Source organism: Takifugu rubripes, chromosome 2 (genome assembly GCF_901000725.2).
Source record: "Takifugu rubripes chromosome 2, fTakRub1.2, whole genome shotgun sequence".
NCBI classification, from domain to species: Eukaryota; Metazoa; Chordata; class Actinopteri; order Tetraodontiformes; family Tetraodontidae; genus Takifugu; species Takifugu rubripes.
Window position 1 is genome coordinate 9,283,596 of NC_042286.1, and position 12,441 is coordinate 9,296,036.

Below are 12,441 nucleotides of genomic sequence, written 5' to 3' on the forward strand. Positions count from 1 at the left end.
TGCTGATGGGGCTACCAGACAAAGGGGGAGAAGTGGCACATTCATCAGAAAGCTGTGAGGGTCATATGTGATGCTGGGAGGGGTGTTAGTGGTCAAGGAAAAGTGGAATAATGAGTATATATTTGCTTAAAGTGGACTATATGGATAGACAGAAACAAAGAATGTGATTTAACTTGGGTGTTAGTGGAATGATGGAAATATAACAATATAAAGAAACTGAGAACCACAGATTCTTGGTTACTTTGTAGTCTAATCACTCCCATATCTTGATGTGCAAACATCATTGCACACGGTTTAGAGGTTAAAACTACTGGAACCCAAACGAGTGCACATAACTTTATCTTGTTACGTGTGTGAACTAGAAACTTAACACACATGAACCAAAGTATGATCCCTTTAAGAATTCCCAGATTGTACTCTTTGTTTACATAACACAGGGAGCGATCCACTGACAGCACGAGGTGGGGAAAATGGCGTCCCTTTCCCGCACGAATAATAATCTCTGAATTTACGCCACACCCAATCAATCATCATATGTTACCTTCCGTAAAATAAAATCTGATTTGTATATATATGAAGGAATAGTCTTTTCCAAATCTGCCTTTAAAATTTAAAAATGTTTACCTCCGCACCCCCAAAGGAAACAGAGGAATGGTACATTCCGGCCCTGCTCCTCGCTGTTTTTGTATCTGCTTCAGAGCGGATTCAGCCGCCAACTTAGTGCTATGTTACAGCAAAGAAGTTAAGCGTTCACTTTATTTACAGGTTACCGAGTCTGCAAAAGGCGCGCAGGGGTATGCCGCTAGACGAGTGAGTTTAAAATGAGAGCCTGAGTTGTTTCTACACCTTTATTAAACGGAGTACCCGGAGGAAATTGAGTTGCTGTTGTAACGATACAGCGAACCCAGAAGCCTCATGTTTTCTTCGAGCCAAGAGGAACACTGTGCCCCGTCCAAAGACCCGGTGAAATACGGGGAGCTGGTCGTGTTGGGGTAAGTTCAGCTTTGGTACACCTTTATTTTCCTTTACTTGAGCGGAAGGCTTACGTCGGTAATCTCTTCCGAGTTTCGCCACAGGGGACTCGCCAGCGTCGGAACGACGGCTTAAAACCGCGATATGAACTTTTCAACTAGCAACCGGAACCAGTTAATCATCGGTTGCTCCCTTAATCGGACACGAGCGCCACCCTTAATGTTACATTTAGGTCATGTTGTGAAGGGGGGGGGGGGGGGGGGGGGGGGGGGGGGAAGAGAAGAGGCCACTGCTGGTTGTCTGTGAAAGGGGCAGAGGAAAGATGGATCCCACGCTCGGCAAGGGTGATCGGGGCGCTCCCTCTTACCTTAAAGTTGGATCCACTGGGTGCGAGGAATTCGGAAGTGTCGATGGTCCCCTCCCCCAGTCCAACGGCTCCTTCCTATTTTCAGTGCTGTCTGTATTTCAGCCCGCAACAATCCACAATTACAACACTCGACCGTGCAGAAGATTAGAAACCATCCCTCAGATCACGGCTGGTGCTGTGACTCCACAAGTCTGCTCATTGATGGGGCTTTAGATGTTGCTTCAAATGCTGCTCCACCACCGAAATAGAAGCTTCTGAAAGAAGCTGATGTCCAATTGTCCACTTTTAGATGCAAAACATTTTGCTGAAGAATTTACAGGAATTGCTGGATGCATTCTCAGCCAACGTGCACTTTTAAAGGTTTTACCATGATTGTTGTTACAGAAATTTCTATATCCAAGAAGTTCCTTCTCAAGGTTAATCAGGGAAAGTACTTAAAGTAAGTATTATTGCAAAACTTCAGACAGTACCCAGCTGTGAACTGCTGATGTAAGACTCTTCTCAGTTTCCTTTGTCCATTGTAGCTGAGACACTGGGCCCATTTATTGCACTGCTTAATACAGAAAGTGTACAATTGAACCCTGAGTACAAACTGGCTCGATTGTTGACACAGGGGTCCTTTTTATAGTCTAAATATCACTCATTCAGAGAGGAAAGCGGATGGATCTGAGTCAGCGGTCACCGCTTTTGTTTTATACAGTTTATACAGCTTATCTCCGATCGTGTCGCGACCTTTTTCCAAATGAAACATCGCCGCTGTTATCTTTCTCAACAATATTGTCGGTATTTATACATTCTGGCCGGGCAAAACTGCCGCGTCAGCAGTCAGCGAAGCCGGGAACTAAAATCTGCAACTCAGATTTGTGCACGTAGGGTGGCTTTTTGTTTGCAGCACTTTAAATGAGTGTCCTCGCAGCGAATGACAGAGCGGAGTTTTGCCCTCCACCCACCCCCCCGCAGCCACACGCTTTATTATAAGGCAGGGAAAATGCTGACTGCTTATTACCCCGGGGTGAGCATGTGGCACGTTTGAAGCCGATGCTTTTGTCCTCTTCCCTGACGCGAACGCTCATATTTGAAATCAGATGTGACGGGTGGCGTAGCCGCGACTGTGACATCACATCCCATTGATAAAACTGATGGGAGGCGAGATAGCTGACGGCACGGAACAAAGCTTGTTTGAGCTGCAGCAGTTCCCCCAGCGGTCTGTTGCCATGACCGTGGTAGCTTTTATTACTTGGATGAGTGCCTTCCATCTCTGCCTGGGCTGACTGGTGTGGTGTTAGTCAGGGGGGGGGGGGGGGGGAGTTCAGGGGGTGTCTTAGAAATGAAAGGATGGATTGATCAGGGCCCAGACTTTGCTTCTTCTCAGCCCCCTCTGTCCATTGTGGCTGGGAGACTGGGCCTATTTATTTCACTTAGAACACTTCCCTCCAAAGAGCTGCTCCCTAAAAGGTGTATCAGTCACACATAAGTCCTGTTTCTGACGACAAGTCATCACAGAAAAGAAGAATTGGATAAGTTCTGCCACTGACTGCATCTCATGCACTCTAACCTCTGCTGATAACGTGCCAACAGCCCGCCGTATTTCCCCCTCCGAGGTAAACACTCGCTTTTCCTGATGGCGTCAGAGGCAGGAGGTGCTGAGAGCTCCTTAGTGGGACCCTAGAGGATAGATAGGTGATCTGCTAGCGTGTCCTAATCCATGCTTCCTGGGCATTTGAAAATAAATCCACTGCCTGCTGGGCACAGGCCAAACAGAAAGTGGCTGCAGTCAGTTGGACGCCACTTTAAACGCCTGTCTGGTTCCCAGATGACACGATATTTAGATTGAGCCCGAAGCAGCTCTTTAAGAGACGGGTTTTTACTATCTTGGAATGATAACGCCAGTTTTACCTAGATATGAGTTCGTCTCCTTCCTGGTGTCTGAGCTGTAGCTGTGTTGAGTGTTAGCCATCTCTTCTCCGTGGGGGGCCGATCCTCTGACCGAGACCATGTGTTTCCATTCTTGGACAACCGCATGGAGTCCGAAGACAGGTGGACCAGCTTTGGAAAGAGGTAGCGAGAGGCAGAAAGAGACCCTTGTAGCTAATGTAGCAACAGCGGGGGGGCTTGTCGGATTGTGTACGGTAGGGTGGTGTAGGGTGGTGGAACCTGAGCCGGTGAGTAGTGACACCTCCATGGTGTGGAATTACTTTTGTGTACACTGCGTGTGACAGAAGGTGTGTGTCCTGGACGGGTGTGTGTCCCAGCCGTGGGTTCCATATAGTGGGTAGGACTAAGAGGGCGCGCACGTCTCCAGGTGTCCAACGGGAGACTGTTGCAAGCGCCAGACTTCCTGTGATGTCACGCAGGGTTAAGCGTATTTTTAACGTTTGTCGTTGACGTTTGCTTGAAGTGAAGAATTGAGTCTAAATCCTGTTAGCTACAAGAATAGCCGTGTCGTGTTTTCCAACCAACCAGAAATTAACCGGGGATTTCCTGTCCCGTCCTCCCCCCCCCCCCCTCTGTAACAGGTACAATGGCTCCCTGCCCAATGGAGATCGGGGTAGACGGAAAAGCAGATTTGCGCTGTACAGGAGGACCAAAGCCAACGGCGTTAAGCCGAGCACTGTGCACATCATCAACACGCCGCAGGCCAGCAAGGTACCGCACACCTCAACCTTTGATATTGACTTTAATGAAGATGTAAATAGTTCCCGGAACAGGGGAGTTGAACTTGAGAGAAGTCAGTAATGGAGTATGAGAGAGAAACTGCTCTGTCAAGTCTAACACGTCCTTCTGCATTCCTGCTTCAGTTCCCAGGGAAGCTGCTTACCTCCGCTTCTCTGCACGCGTGTTTGGAGTTAAGATCAGTGGAAACAGGCTCTGCTTTAGGTTACTTTGGCCTCGTGGAACGCGACCCCCCCCCCCCCTCCCCCTGAAAGGCTTTCCCTCTAGAACGGGAGTTCTGTTCAGTCGTGTGTTTCTTCACTCCCCCCCAGTTTGAGCTGCAGGTCCCCGTTTCTCAACACCTCCGGCTTGTGTTGCAAAATGCTGCAATCGTGACTTGCAAAGAAAACTTTGAAGCATAATTTCAGTTTCTACCCTGGTTCCATTTGCCAGCCCATTTTTTTTGAAAGCGCGGTGCATGTTTGGGATATTTTTAAGATGAAACAATTAGTAATTGGGCATAAAGGGACATTAATGGGTTGAAAAGAACCAGCTGCAGCCTTTGGTGCATTGCATGTTTTCAGCGCTCAGATCAGCCGAGCAGAATATAAAATATGCACGGGCTGTTCCTGAGATGGGAGCTGCTGTGCACCGCCCCCCCCTCTCATCCTTCCGTGCTGCCACTGTGCTACAGAGCCTGGGATTAGGGTCTCGAGCCGGGGAGGAAGTGGCTGCAGTTGTCTGACCCCGGCGCCCCCAGCAGCTCCGCGCCGGGTCAAAGACAGCCCGCTCCTTTGGGACCATCTGTGTGGTGAGGTTAAATTTAGGAGAGCTTTCTTTGGCCTGCCGTGTTAATAATATCCCCCCCCCCCCCCCCCCCCCCCCCCCGCATAATCCAGCGTGGCTGTGTAACGGTGTCATGTGAATGAAGTGAGAACACCCTGCAGCTCAGAGACGGAGCGCTCACGTGTCGGCGCGCTCTGGCGTTGACAGACAGGAGGAACTCCCACCGTGCCAGCGCCAGCCTCCTGTTTAAATCCTGGCCCCCCTCCTCCGTATTTCCCCCCCTCCTGGAATCGAAAGAACGGGCGTTGCCACATTTTAAGCATATATGCTCCTCTGCTGCACCTCTAAACAGGTGGCGCCACCATTTGTTTGCGGCGGGACGGGAAACCGCTGCACGCGATGATGACATTTGTCCCCGTCTGTCTCGGAGGTGACAGCAGCGCGCCGATTCTGACCCACTTTCTCTTTTCCCCTGTCTGTACCCCCCCCCCCCCCCCCCCCCCCCCCCCCCCCCCCGCACGTGACAAAGTGGGGAGGCTGGGTGTGGGTTGTTTTGGAAATGGAATAGGGAGATTAGAGGAGGGTGTAAAGTGTGGACAGGCGCTCTGCCCCACACAGAGCTGTTAACTGGGGCCAGTTTATGGCCACTGGCACCCGAGTGCCACTTCACAGTTTGGTTCTTGCTGGAATTTCCTGCCACGCAGCTTCTCGCTCTCACGTTACAGATATATTCCTGATTCAATGGCGGCGCACATTCGAAAACCCTGCCCCAGTCACATGGCCACAGAAGCAACAATAACGCTTAAGTCCTCGCCAGCATTTGACGCCGCTCCCTATCACGTGTCTCGCATCACAAGATGTCCTGTGGCGTTCCGTGCAGCGCCCTCCCCAACCAGCTGTTCCTTGTGTTCCAGGTTGTGAACTGTAAAGGCCAACACAGCATCTCCTACACTCTGTCCAGGAACCACACGGTGGTGGTGGAGTACAGCCACGACAAAGACACCGACATGTTCCAGGTAACGGCTCCTTCAGCCTCGCTGTCCTTTCATCAGACCACTTCCTGCTGCTTTAAAATGGACGAGGAGTCCTGCGCTGCGACCGCGTCTCTGAGGACTGTGCTAATTAACTAAATCGCGATATCCTTTAAACGGAAAGAGATGAGATGGGCATGCTTCGAGCGAGGTGTCACCCCGACTGTGATTTATCATCAAAAGAAGAACTAGAGTTTCAGAGATGTGCTGATAAAACAATATTCTTCTTGGTTTTAGCGCCGCAAACTGGGAAATGGCTGCTGGAAAAAGGTCAGCAGAAACCAGAGAGGATAACTAATTAATGCCACATTGTTTTGCAGATCGGCCGCTCCACTGAGAGTCCCATAGACTTCGTGGTGACTGACACAGTCGCGGGGGGTCAGGAGGGAGAGGAGACCCCCATTACGCAGAGCACCATCTCCCGCTTCGCCTGTCGGGTGGTGTGCGAGCGCGGCCCCCCCTACACCGCTCGCATCTACGCAGCTGGGTTCGATTCTTCCAAAAACATCTTCCTCGGGGTAATTGCTGTTCAGAGCGCTGCGATTGATTCATGGCACCTCCATTTACGCCGCTGTCTCAACCAGAGGCTGGCTGTCGACGCGGCGCCTTTTTTAAATCCATCAGATTCCACCAGAGAAAGGAGGTAAAATCTGGCTTTTGTTCTGCTCTCAGGAAAAAGCTGCCAAGTGGAAGAACCCCGACGGCCACATGGACGGACTGACAACCAACGGGGTGCTGGTGATGCACCCCAGGGGCGGATTTACGGAGGAGTCGAAGCCTGGCGTCTGGAGGGAGATCTCTGTGTGCGGGGACGTCTACACGCTGAGGGAGACGCGCTCGGCACAGACCCCCGGAAAGCTGGTCAGTGGCCCCGGGCACGCGCTCGTGTTCACCTGGCTCGGCCTCTCTCGTGGACCGTAATCCTCTTCTGCCCGCAGGTGGAGAACGAGAGTAACATCCTGCAGGACGGCTCCCTGGTGGATCTCTGCGGAGCCACTCTGCTGTGGCGCACCACCGAGGGCCTCTTCCACACCCCCACCCAGAAGCACCTGGAAGCCCTCAGGCAGGAGATCAACGCGGCGCGACCCCAGTGCCCCGTGGGCCTCAACACGCTGGCCTTCCCCAGCATGCAGCGCAGCCGCGCCCTCTCCTCGCTGCAGGACAAGCAGCCCTGGGTGTACCTGGCCTGCGGCCACGTGCACGGCTATCACAACTGGGGCAACCGCTCCGAGCAGGAGCCCAACGCCCAGCGGGAGTGTCCCATGTGCCGGATGGTGGGGCCCTACGTGCCGCTCTGGCTGGGCTGCGAGGCCGCCTTCTACGTGGACACGGGGGCGCCCACGCACGCCTTCGTGCCGTGCGGACACGTGTGTTCGGAGAAGTCTGTGAAGTACTGGTCGGAGATACCTCTGCCGCACGGCACCCACGCCTTCCACTCCGCCTGCCCCTTCTGCGCTACCCAGCTCAGCCTCACTCAGGGCTGCGCTAAGCTAATCTTCCAGGGCCCGGTGGACTGAGCCGGAGGGTTCTGCCCCGGCAGAGGGGATTAGCCAGGAGCGCCAACACGCTGTGAAACTCGCAATTAACGTGCTTTCTTTTGCGCCAGCCGGGGGAAGACGTCTCTTAAAGTTCTGGTTTTCAGAGCGCCATTCCAGATTGTTCAGGACTCCGGGTGGCCGTTCCAACGGTCGCCACGGGACCACAGACGGCGAGCACACACGACCACCGGTGCCTGGCTCCTCCGCTATAAAAGACCTTCAGCTGTCCTTCCACTGCCACACACCTGACACGGGGCCTCCACCTCTGGGCTGGTTCAGCTGCAACGGCAGCAAAGAGCTTCAGAAATAAGTTTATAGAAGAAAGGAAGCGCCTCCACTTTTAGCTCGGGGAGGTTTATGGTTTTACTGGTGACATTTCTTTCAGAGTCAGACAGCTGGACTGTTGGCTGCGAGGAAACTTGGGAGGAACTTCCGCACAGTTCTGCTCTCCTGTGTTGCCGTGTGGGCGCTGGACCTTTTAATGGCTCTCTGGATTTGGCTTCCATTTGCTGAACAAACTTTGTGGAGGAGGGTGGAAGATTTTTCGTGTCGATATACGATCCAGTGCCTCAAATCCCGTCAAAACTGTGGGAATATTTTTCATAGATGAGAAAAAGGTATTTTGTTGAAGGAAAAGGGAGAGTTTCCAGATTGAAACATATGCTAATGACGACCCACACAGATTCTAGAGCTATTTTGCTACACTGAGGCCCATGTTCTGTTTTCTAATGCAAATGTTAATATATTTTTTTTCTCCTGCATAAGTAACATGCCTGAGAACATTTTGAGAGTGTGCATGCATGTATCATTGTGTGCGTGTGGGTTGGACTGCGTGGGTGCCCGAGGGCTTTGTTTCAAATGCCCCGCATCATTTTACTCCCGATCCTGGAACTCTGATCTCGCCCTGAACCTAAACCACCACCACAGAGCAGGCAGGAACTAATCTGACCTCCCAGGGCACTGAAATCCATCATCTGTGGTGCTTTTCTCATTACCCACCTCTGCCACACTCCACGTTCTCCCCAGCTAGCTTGTGAGCTAAACGAGCCCCTGCCCGACACAATTGCACCGTGTTCCGTCTGCACTGTTTTTAGCTTTATCCCACGCTGGGCGCGATCCAGTGATTTGTACGCTGTCAGACCAGCAGCATCCACAGATTATACCAAATATAAGGAGGGGTGTTTCTCCCTCCACATGCAAGACGTGACAGACCGCTCTGATCTGATCCAAAGGGTTCCTCTAAACAATCCTGGACCCAAACCGCCGCTGCGCTGGAATGTTGTCAGCCCCGAGTTTCACGCGAAGCCAAAAGGCTCGACGGGAATAAAGACATTAACGCACACCGTGCCAAATTTCCGTCTCTATTGTGCACAAGCGGTGTTGTAGCGATGCAGCAGATGAATCGGAACTAAAGAACCTGAGACGAATGAGCTTTTTCCCCCTTCTTCTTCCTTCTGCGAGGATCTGCAGACTGTGCCCACGTGTACTCCGGCATCAACGATGCTACTAATTTATCCAGCGTTGATATTGAGCACTGAAAATAAAGTTATCAGGCGTAGTGTTTCTGTTGTAGGTGTAAAAGTTTGTCGGAGGAGCACAATTAGAGGCCAGGCCCCATGAAAGTTAGAAAAGCTGTGATCTTCTTGTTGTTGATCACCTCCAAAGACAAACAACTATTAATACCTAACGGCATCAATGGCATTATTCTTCACTCCAACCACAGGATTTCTTTGGTATTTAAAGAAAAAAGATCCTATTTAACTTCCAAACAGGGTCGAGTACTAAGCTGCAGAATGTGCAGTAGCATTCCTTTCCAACACTTTCAGCTGGAAACACTGTTTACTGCTCAACACCGTGTTCCTGTAGCAGCTGTGGAGTAGCTGCGTCAAACATTCCTCCTCAGTAAACATGGGTGGGGCCCTCAGCTCACCCCAGGGCTTGTTCTAGGATTTTTGTCTCCCAGCAGGAACTCAACTGCACACAAGCCATAGAACGCACTGATGCTCCTGATGCCTCCTTTGTAATGAATAAACTATTTTTTAAAAAATACCTCCAGAGTCGCTGGTGTGATTCTTGGCCTCCGTTCACGCTTGTCAGAAGTTTTTGTTCTCGCAGATAAGAAAGTGACGTCATTTTTAAAGGTACACGCAGCTGATAAGGAGTTGTTGCTCCCCTTTTTGCTGCTTTGAACTCTGCGTGTGTGAGCTGCTTGAGGACGACATAGAAGTGTTTAATCACGCTTACATGCGGGTTTCATCATTCCTCGGTGTCATCACTTCTCCGCTATCTCGCTCCTTATAGTGCTCCAGCTCCATTATACACAATTTTCAACTATTTTCTTAGATAAGGGACACATTTTTCTTGAATTCTATTTTGTGTGATATTTAATGGCGTGTCTTATCATTCCAATCTCAATGTTTATCACAGAAAATGACTGATTACTATTCAACCCTGACCGTCTAGTCATCATTGCGTGTAGTTCTGAGCTGCTACCGCAAGAGGGCACTGTTTCCTAAACAATTGCGTCCATAGATCCACTGATTGTGCCGCATCTAATTGCTACGAACACAGAGGAAATAGCAGTTTGTTATGAAAAAGGTTTCATGTTTATGCATCGCAAATATGCATGGAAATTAAATAAATTAGCAGCCTGGCGCATCTCTGAAAATCCATGAAAACGTTCATTTCTGCCACCAAAGAGAAACACAGACCATGCACAAAGTTGGACCCCCATCGATTAACGTTCAGCATTACACATTCCTTTGTCCCCCTCCCCCACCACACACATTCTCCTAATTAACGTGCTCTTAAATTTGCTTAATAGTTAAATCCCGGCGTCGTATCTAAATATGGTAAACAAATCCACTTTGATTCTTCTGTGCAAATATTGTGATGATGATGATGACGAGGACATTTTCCATCACTCACATGTGACTCCATCTCCTCTATAATAAGGGCACATGAAAGGGATTTAAATATATAACATGTCAGTTAGGCGTCTGCGGAGGAATGGAGCAGTGGGACGCCTCGCTTCCTAATTAACATTTCTGCAGTAGATGTGAGATGGGTTCACATGTCGGCACACTCGCCTGTTTTTCTGAATGACAGAAGAGACACTGAAGGTGACAGCATGCTAATTTTGAGATCACTCTGGTGGCTCTCCTGCCTTAAGCAGAGCAGGGTTATGCAAATAATGTGGAATGATACAATATTCCCCCCCCCCCCCATCCAAAAACCAGCTTTCTGGATGAAGGAGTGAGGTTCATGGGCTATGCTGGTGCTGGTGCCAGCGTCACCTTTTTAAGAACTAATTAACTTCTAACACTTCACGAGCCTTTCTTTTTTTCTTTTCAAGAAAAAAACTTTTTCGTTCTGATTGTAGCCTGTCCAAAACTTTCTCTCTGAATCAACGGGGCCTTCATTAGCGCATTGGCCAGCCTTTCTGTAGCAGCAAATAAATCAGCCTTTCCTGGAAATACTAAAGCTGCTTATTGACCCGTGCAGTCGACGCAGGTGAAACACGGCTTTGATTTCAAATCTAATAGTGACTTTGTGGCATTTACGCCGAACCCCTCGACTCTGAATTGACAATAAATGAAACTGGATTTGCTTTAGAAGCTATAATATTTAAATAAATAGTAATTTAGAGAACAGAGCATCTGATTCAGGCCTACATGGGAATATTTCCCTACTAAATAGGTCAGATATGTGATGTTAAACAATCATCTTTAATTCTCGGTGAAGGTTTTAAACGTTAGCTACCTTTACCTCATGTGTTTGTGCCCCCCAGACATGGAAATGCAACAGGTGGCTGCAGCCAAACCAACAGCAGGACCCCTCAGCTGGCAAGTTCAACTCTGTGGTATTTACCTCAATTACCCAGCATGCACCTGAGGCAAATTATACGCACATCATCGTCTGTCAATTGAAGATAGTGCTGCCTCCCCCCAACTCTCGTGCAAGCGCACTCGGAGCGAGCACAGGCCCAGAAGAGCACAGGAGACGCTCGCCTCCCTGCCTTTGGCGGCCATGTTGGGCTTCTTCTTCTGCTGGACTCCACTGCTGTCTCCGCCTGTTCGCAGACATGGCTGCCGACAGAACGCCCCTGTCTTCATCTGCACCCAAGTTCAAACACTGCACGCCGGCTTGATCCGGTCCTGCAACGATCCGAAATTTGGGAGACAAGCGTCAGTAATTTGTCTGCTGTAGTTTTCCAGCAAGCGATGCAGGGGTACCATTACGCAACCGGGGCTGTACGCAGTGCAGTTTGGAGAGGATTACGATTATATCAGCTCTATTTACTATTTCACGCGGCTCTTGATGATACTTTGTACCCAACACACTCGGCTTCTTGCTTTCTCAATGAATAACAAATGAATTGTGTAATAAAAGGCAAATAAACAGGCCTGAGCTGATGCCGCCCATCATTAAGACGGAGGTGCTGGCGGAAGGCGTTCTGAGCTCGCCCAGAGGAGGCTTCCTCTCCGTGGCCTCTCCCTCTCATCTCCTCTCACCAGCGCACATGTGGCGTCTCGCCGACTCACCCAAACAAGGGGACAAATGACTTTAATTATGGGGTAATTGCAGAGTCTGGTGTTAATTAAATCTTTATCAGTTCAAGTAAGTGGATTTCTTCCACATGGAAACCATGCAGAGACGCCTCCATCCTCCCCCCCAAAAAGCCTTCTCCTCTCCTCGCCAGCACCACAGTCCGGGACCATCTCCGACTCCCAGTCCAACCCCCCCTCCATCCCAAAATGACTGGGATTACCGACCGTGTCAGGAGCCAGCTGTTTCCTAAAAATACCACAACAAACACGATAGCGCCGACACGAGGGAGCGTCCTCTGCTGGAAAATGAGATACAAGATTTATCTCCGCTTCCTGGTGTTTGTCAAAATTGAATCCTCTCATTTTAATTGCTCTCAACTAGGTGCGCTGCTCCAGGCGACGGGGAACGGGCCCCCCCCCCCCCCCCCCCCCTCTTGTTCTCTGCGGACTATTATGTTCCATTGTGCAGAATGGCGATTATGATTTGGCCTTATCCTCGCCATCTATCTTATTTAGGATCATTTAGGAAGCCACATGTTACAAAG

The 12,441-nt window shown here is 50.1% G+C and overlaps 1 protein-coding gene across 1 annotated transcript; it reads left to right on the plus strand.

The window, feature by feature from the left end:
- Positions 1-687: 687 nt before the first annotated feature.
- Positions 688-9,395, plus strand: peli2 (pellino E3 ubiquitin protein ligase family member 2). The gene is made up of 7 exons (XM_029832623.1): positions 688-810; positions 900-992; positions 3,856-3,985; positions 5,692-5,793; positions 6,129-6,326; positions 6,481-6,669; positions 6,747-9,395. Exons 1-7 carry the CDS (start codon positions 797-799, stop codon positions 7,323-7,325), a joined length of 1,305 nt encoding a protein of 434 aa, XP_029688483.1. The 5' UTR covers positions 688-796; the 3' UTR covers positions 7,326-9,395.
- The last annotated feature ends 3,046 nt before the right edge of the window (positions 9,396-12,441 follow it).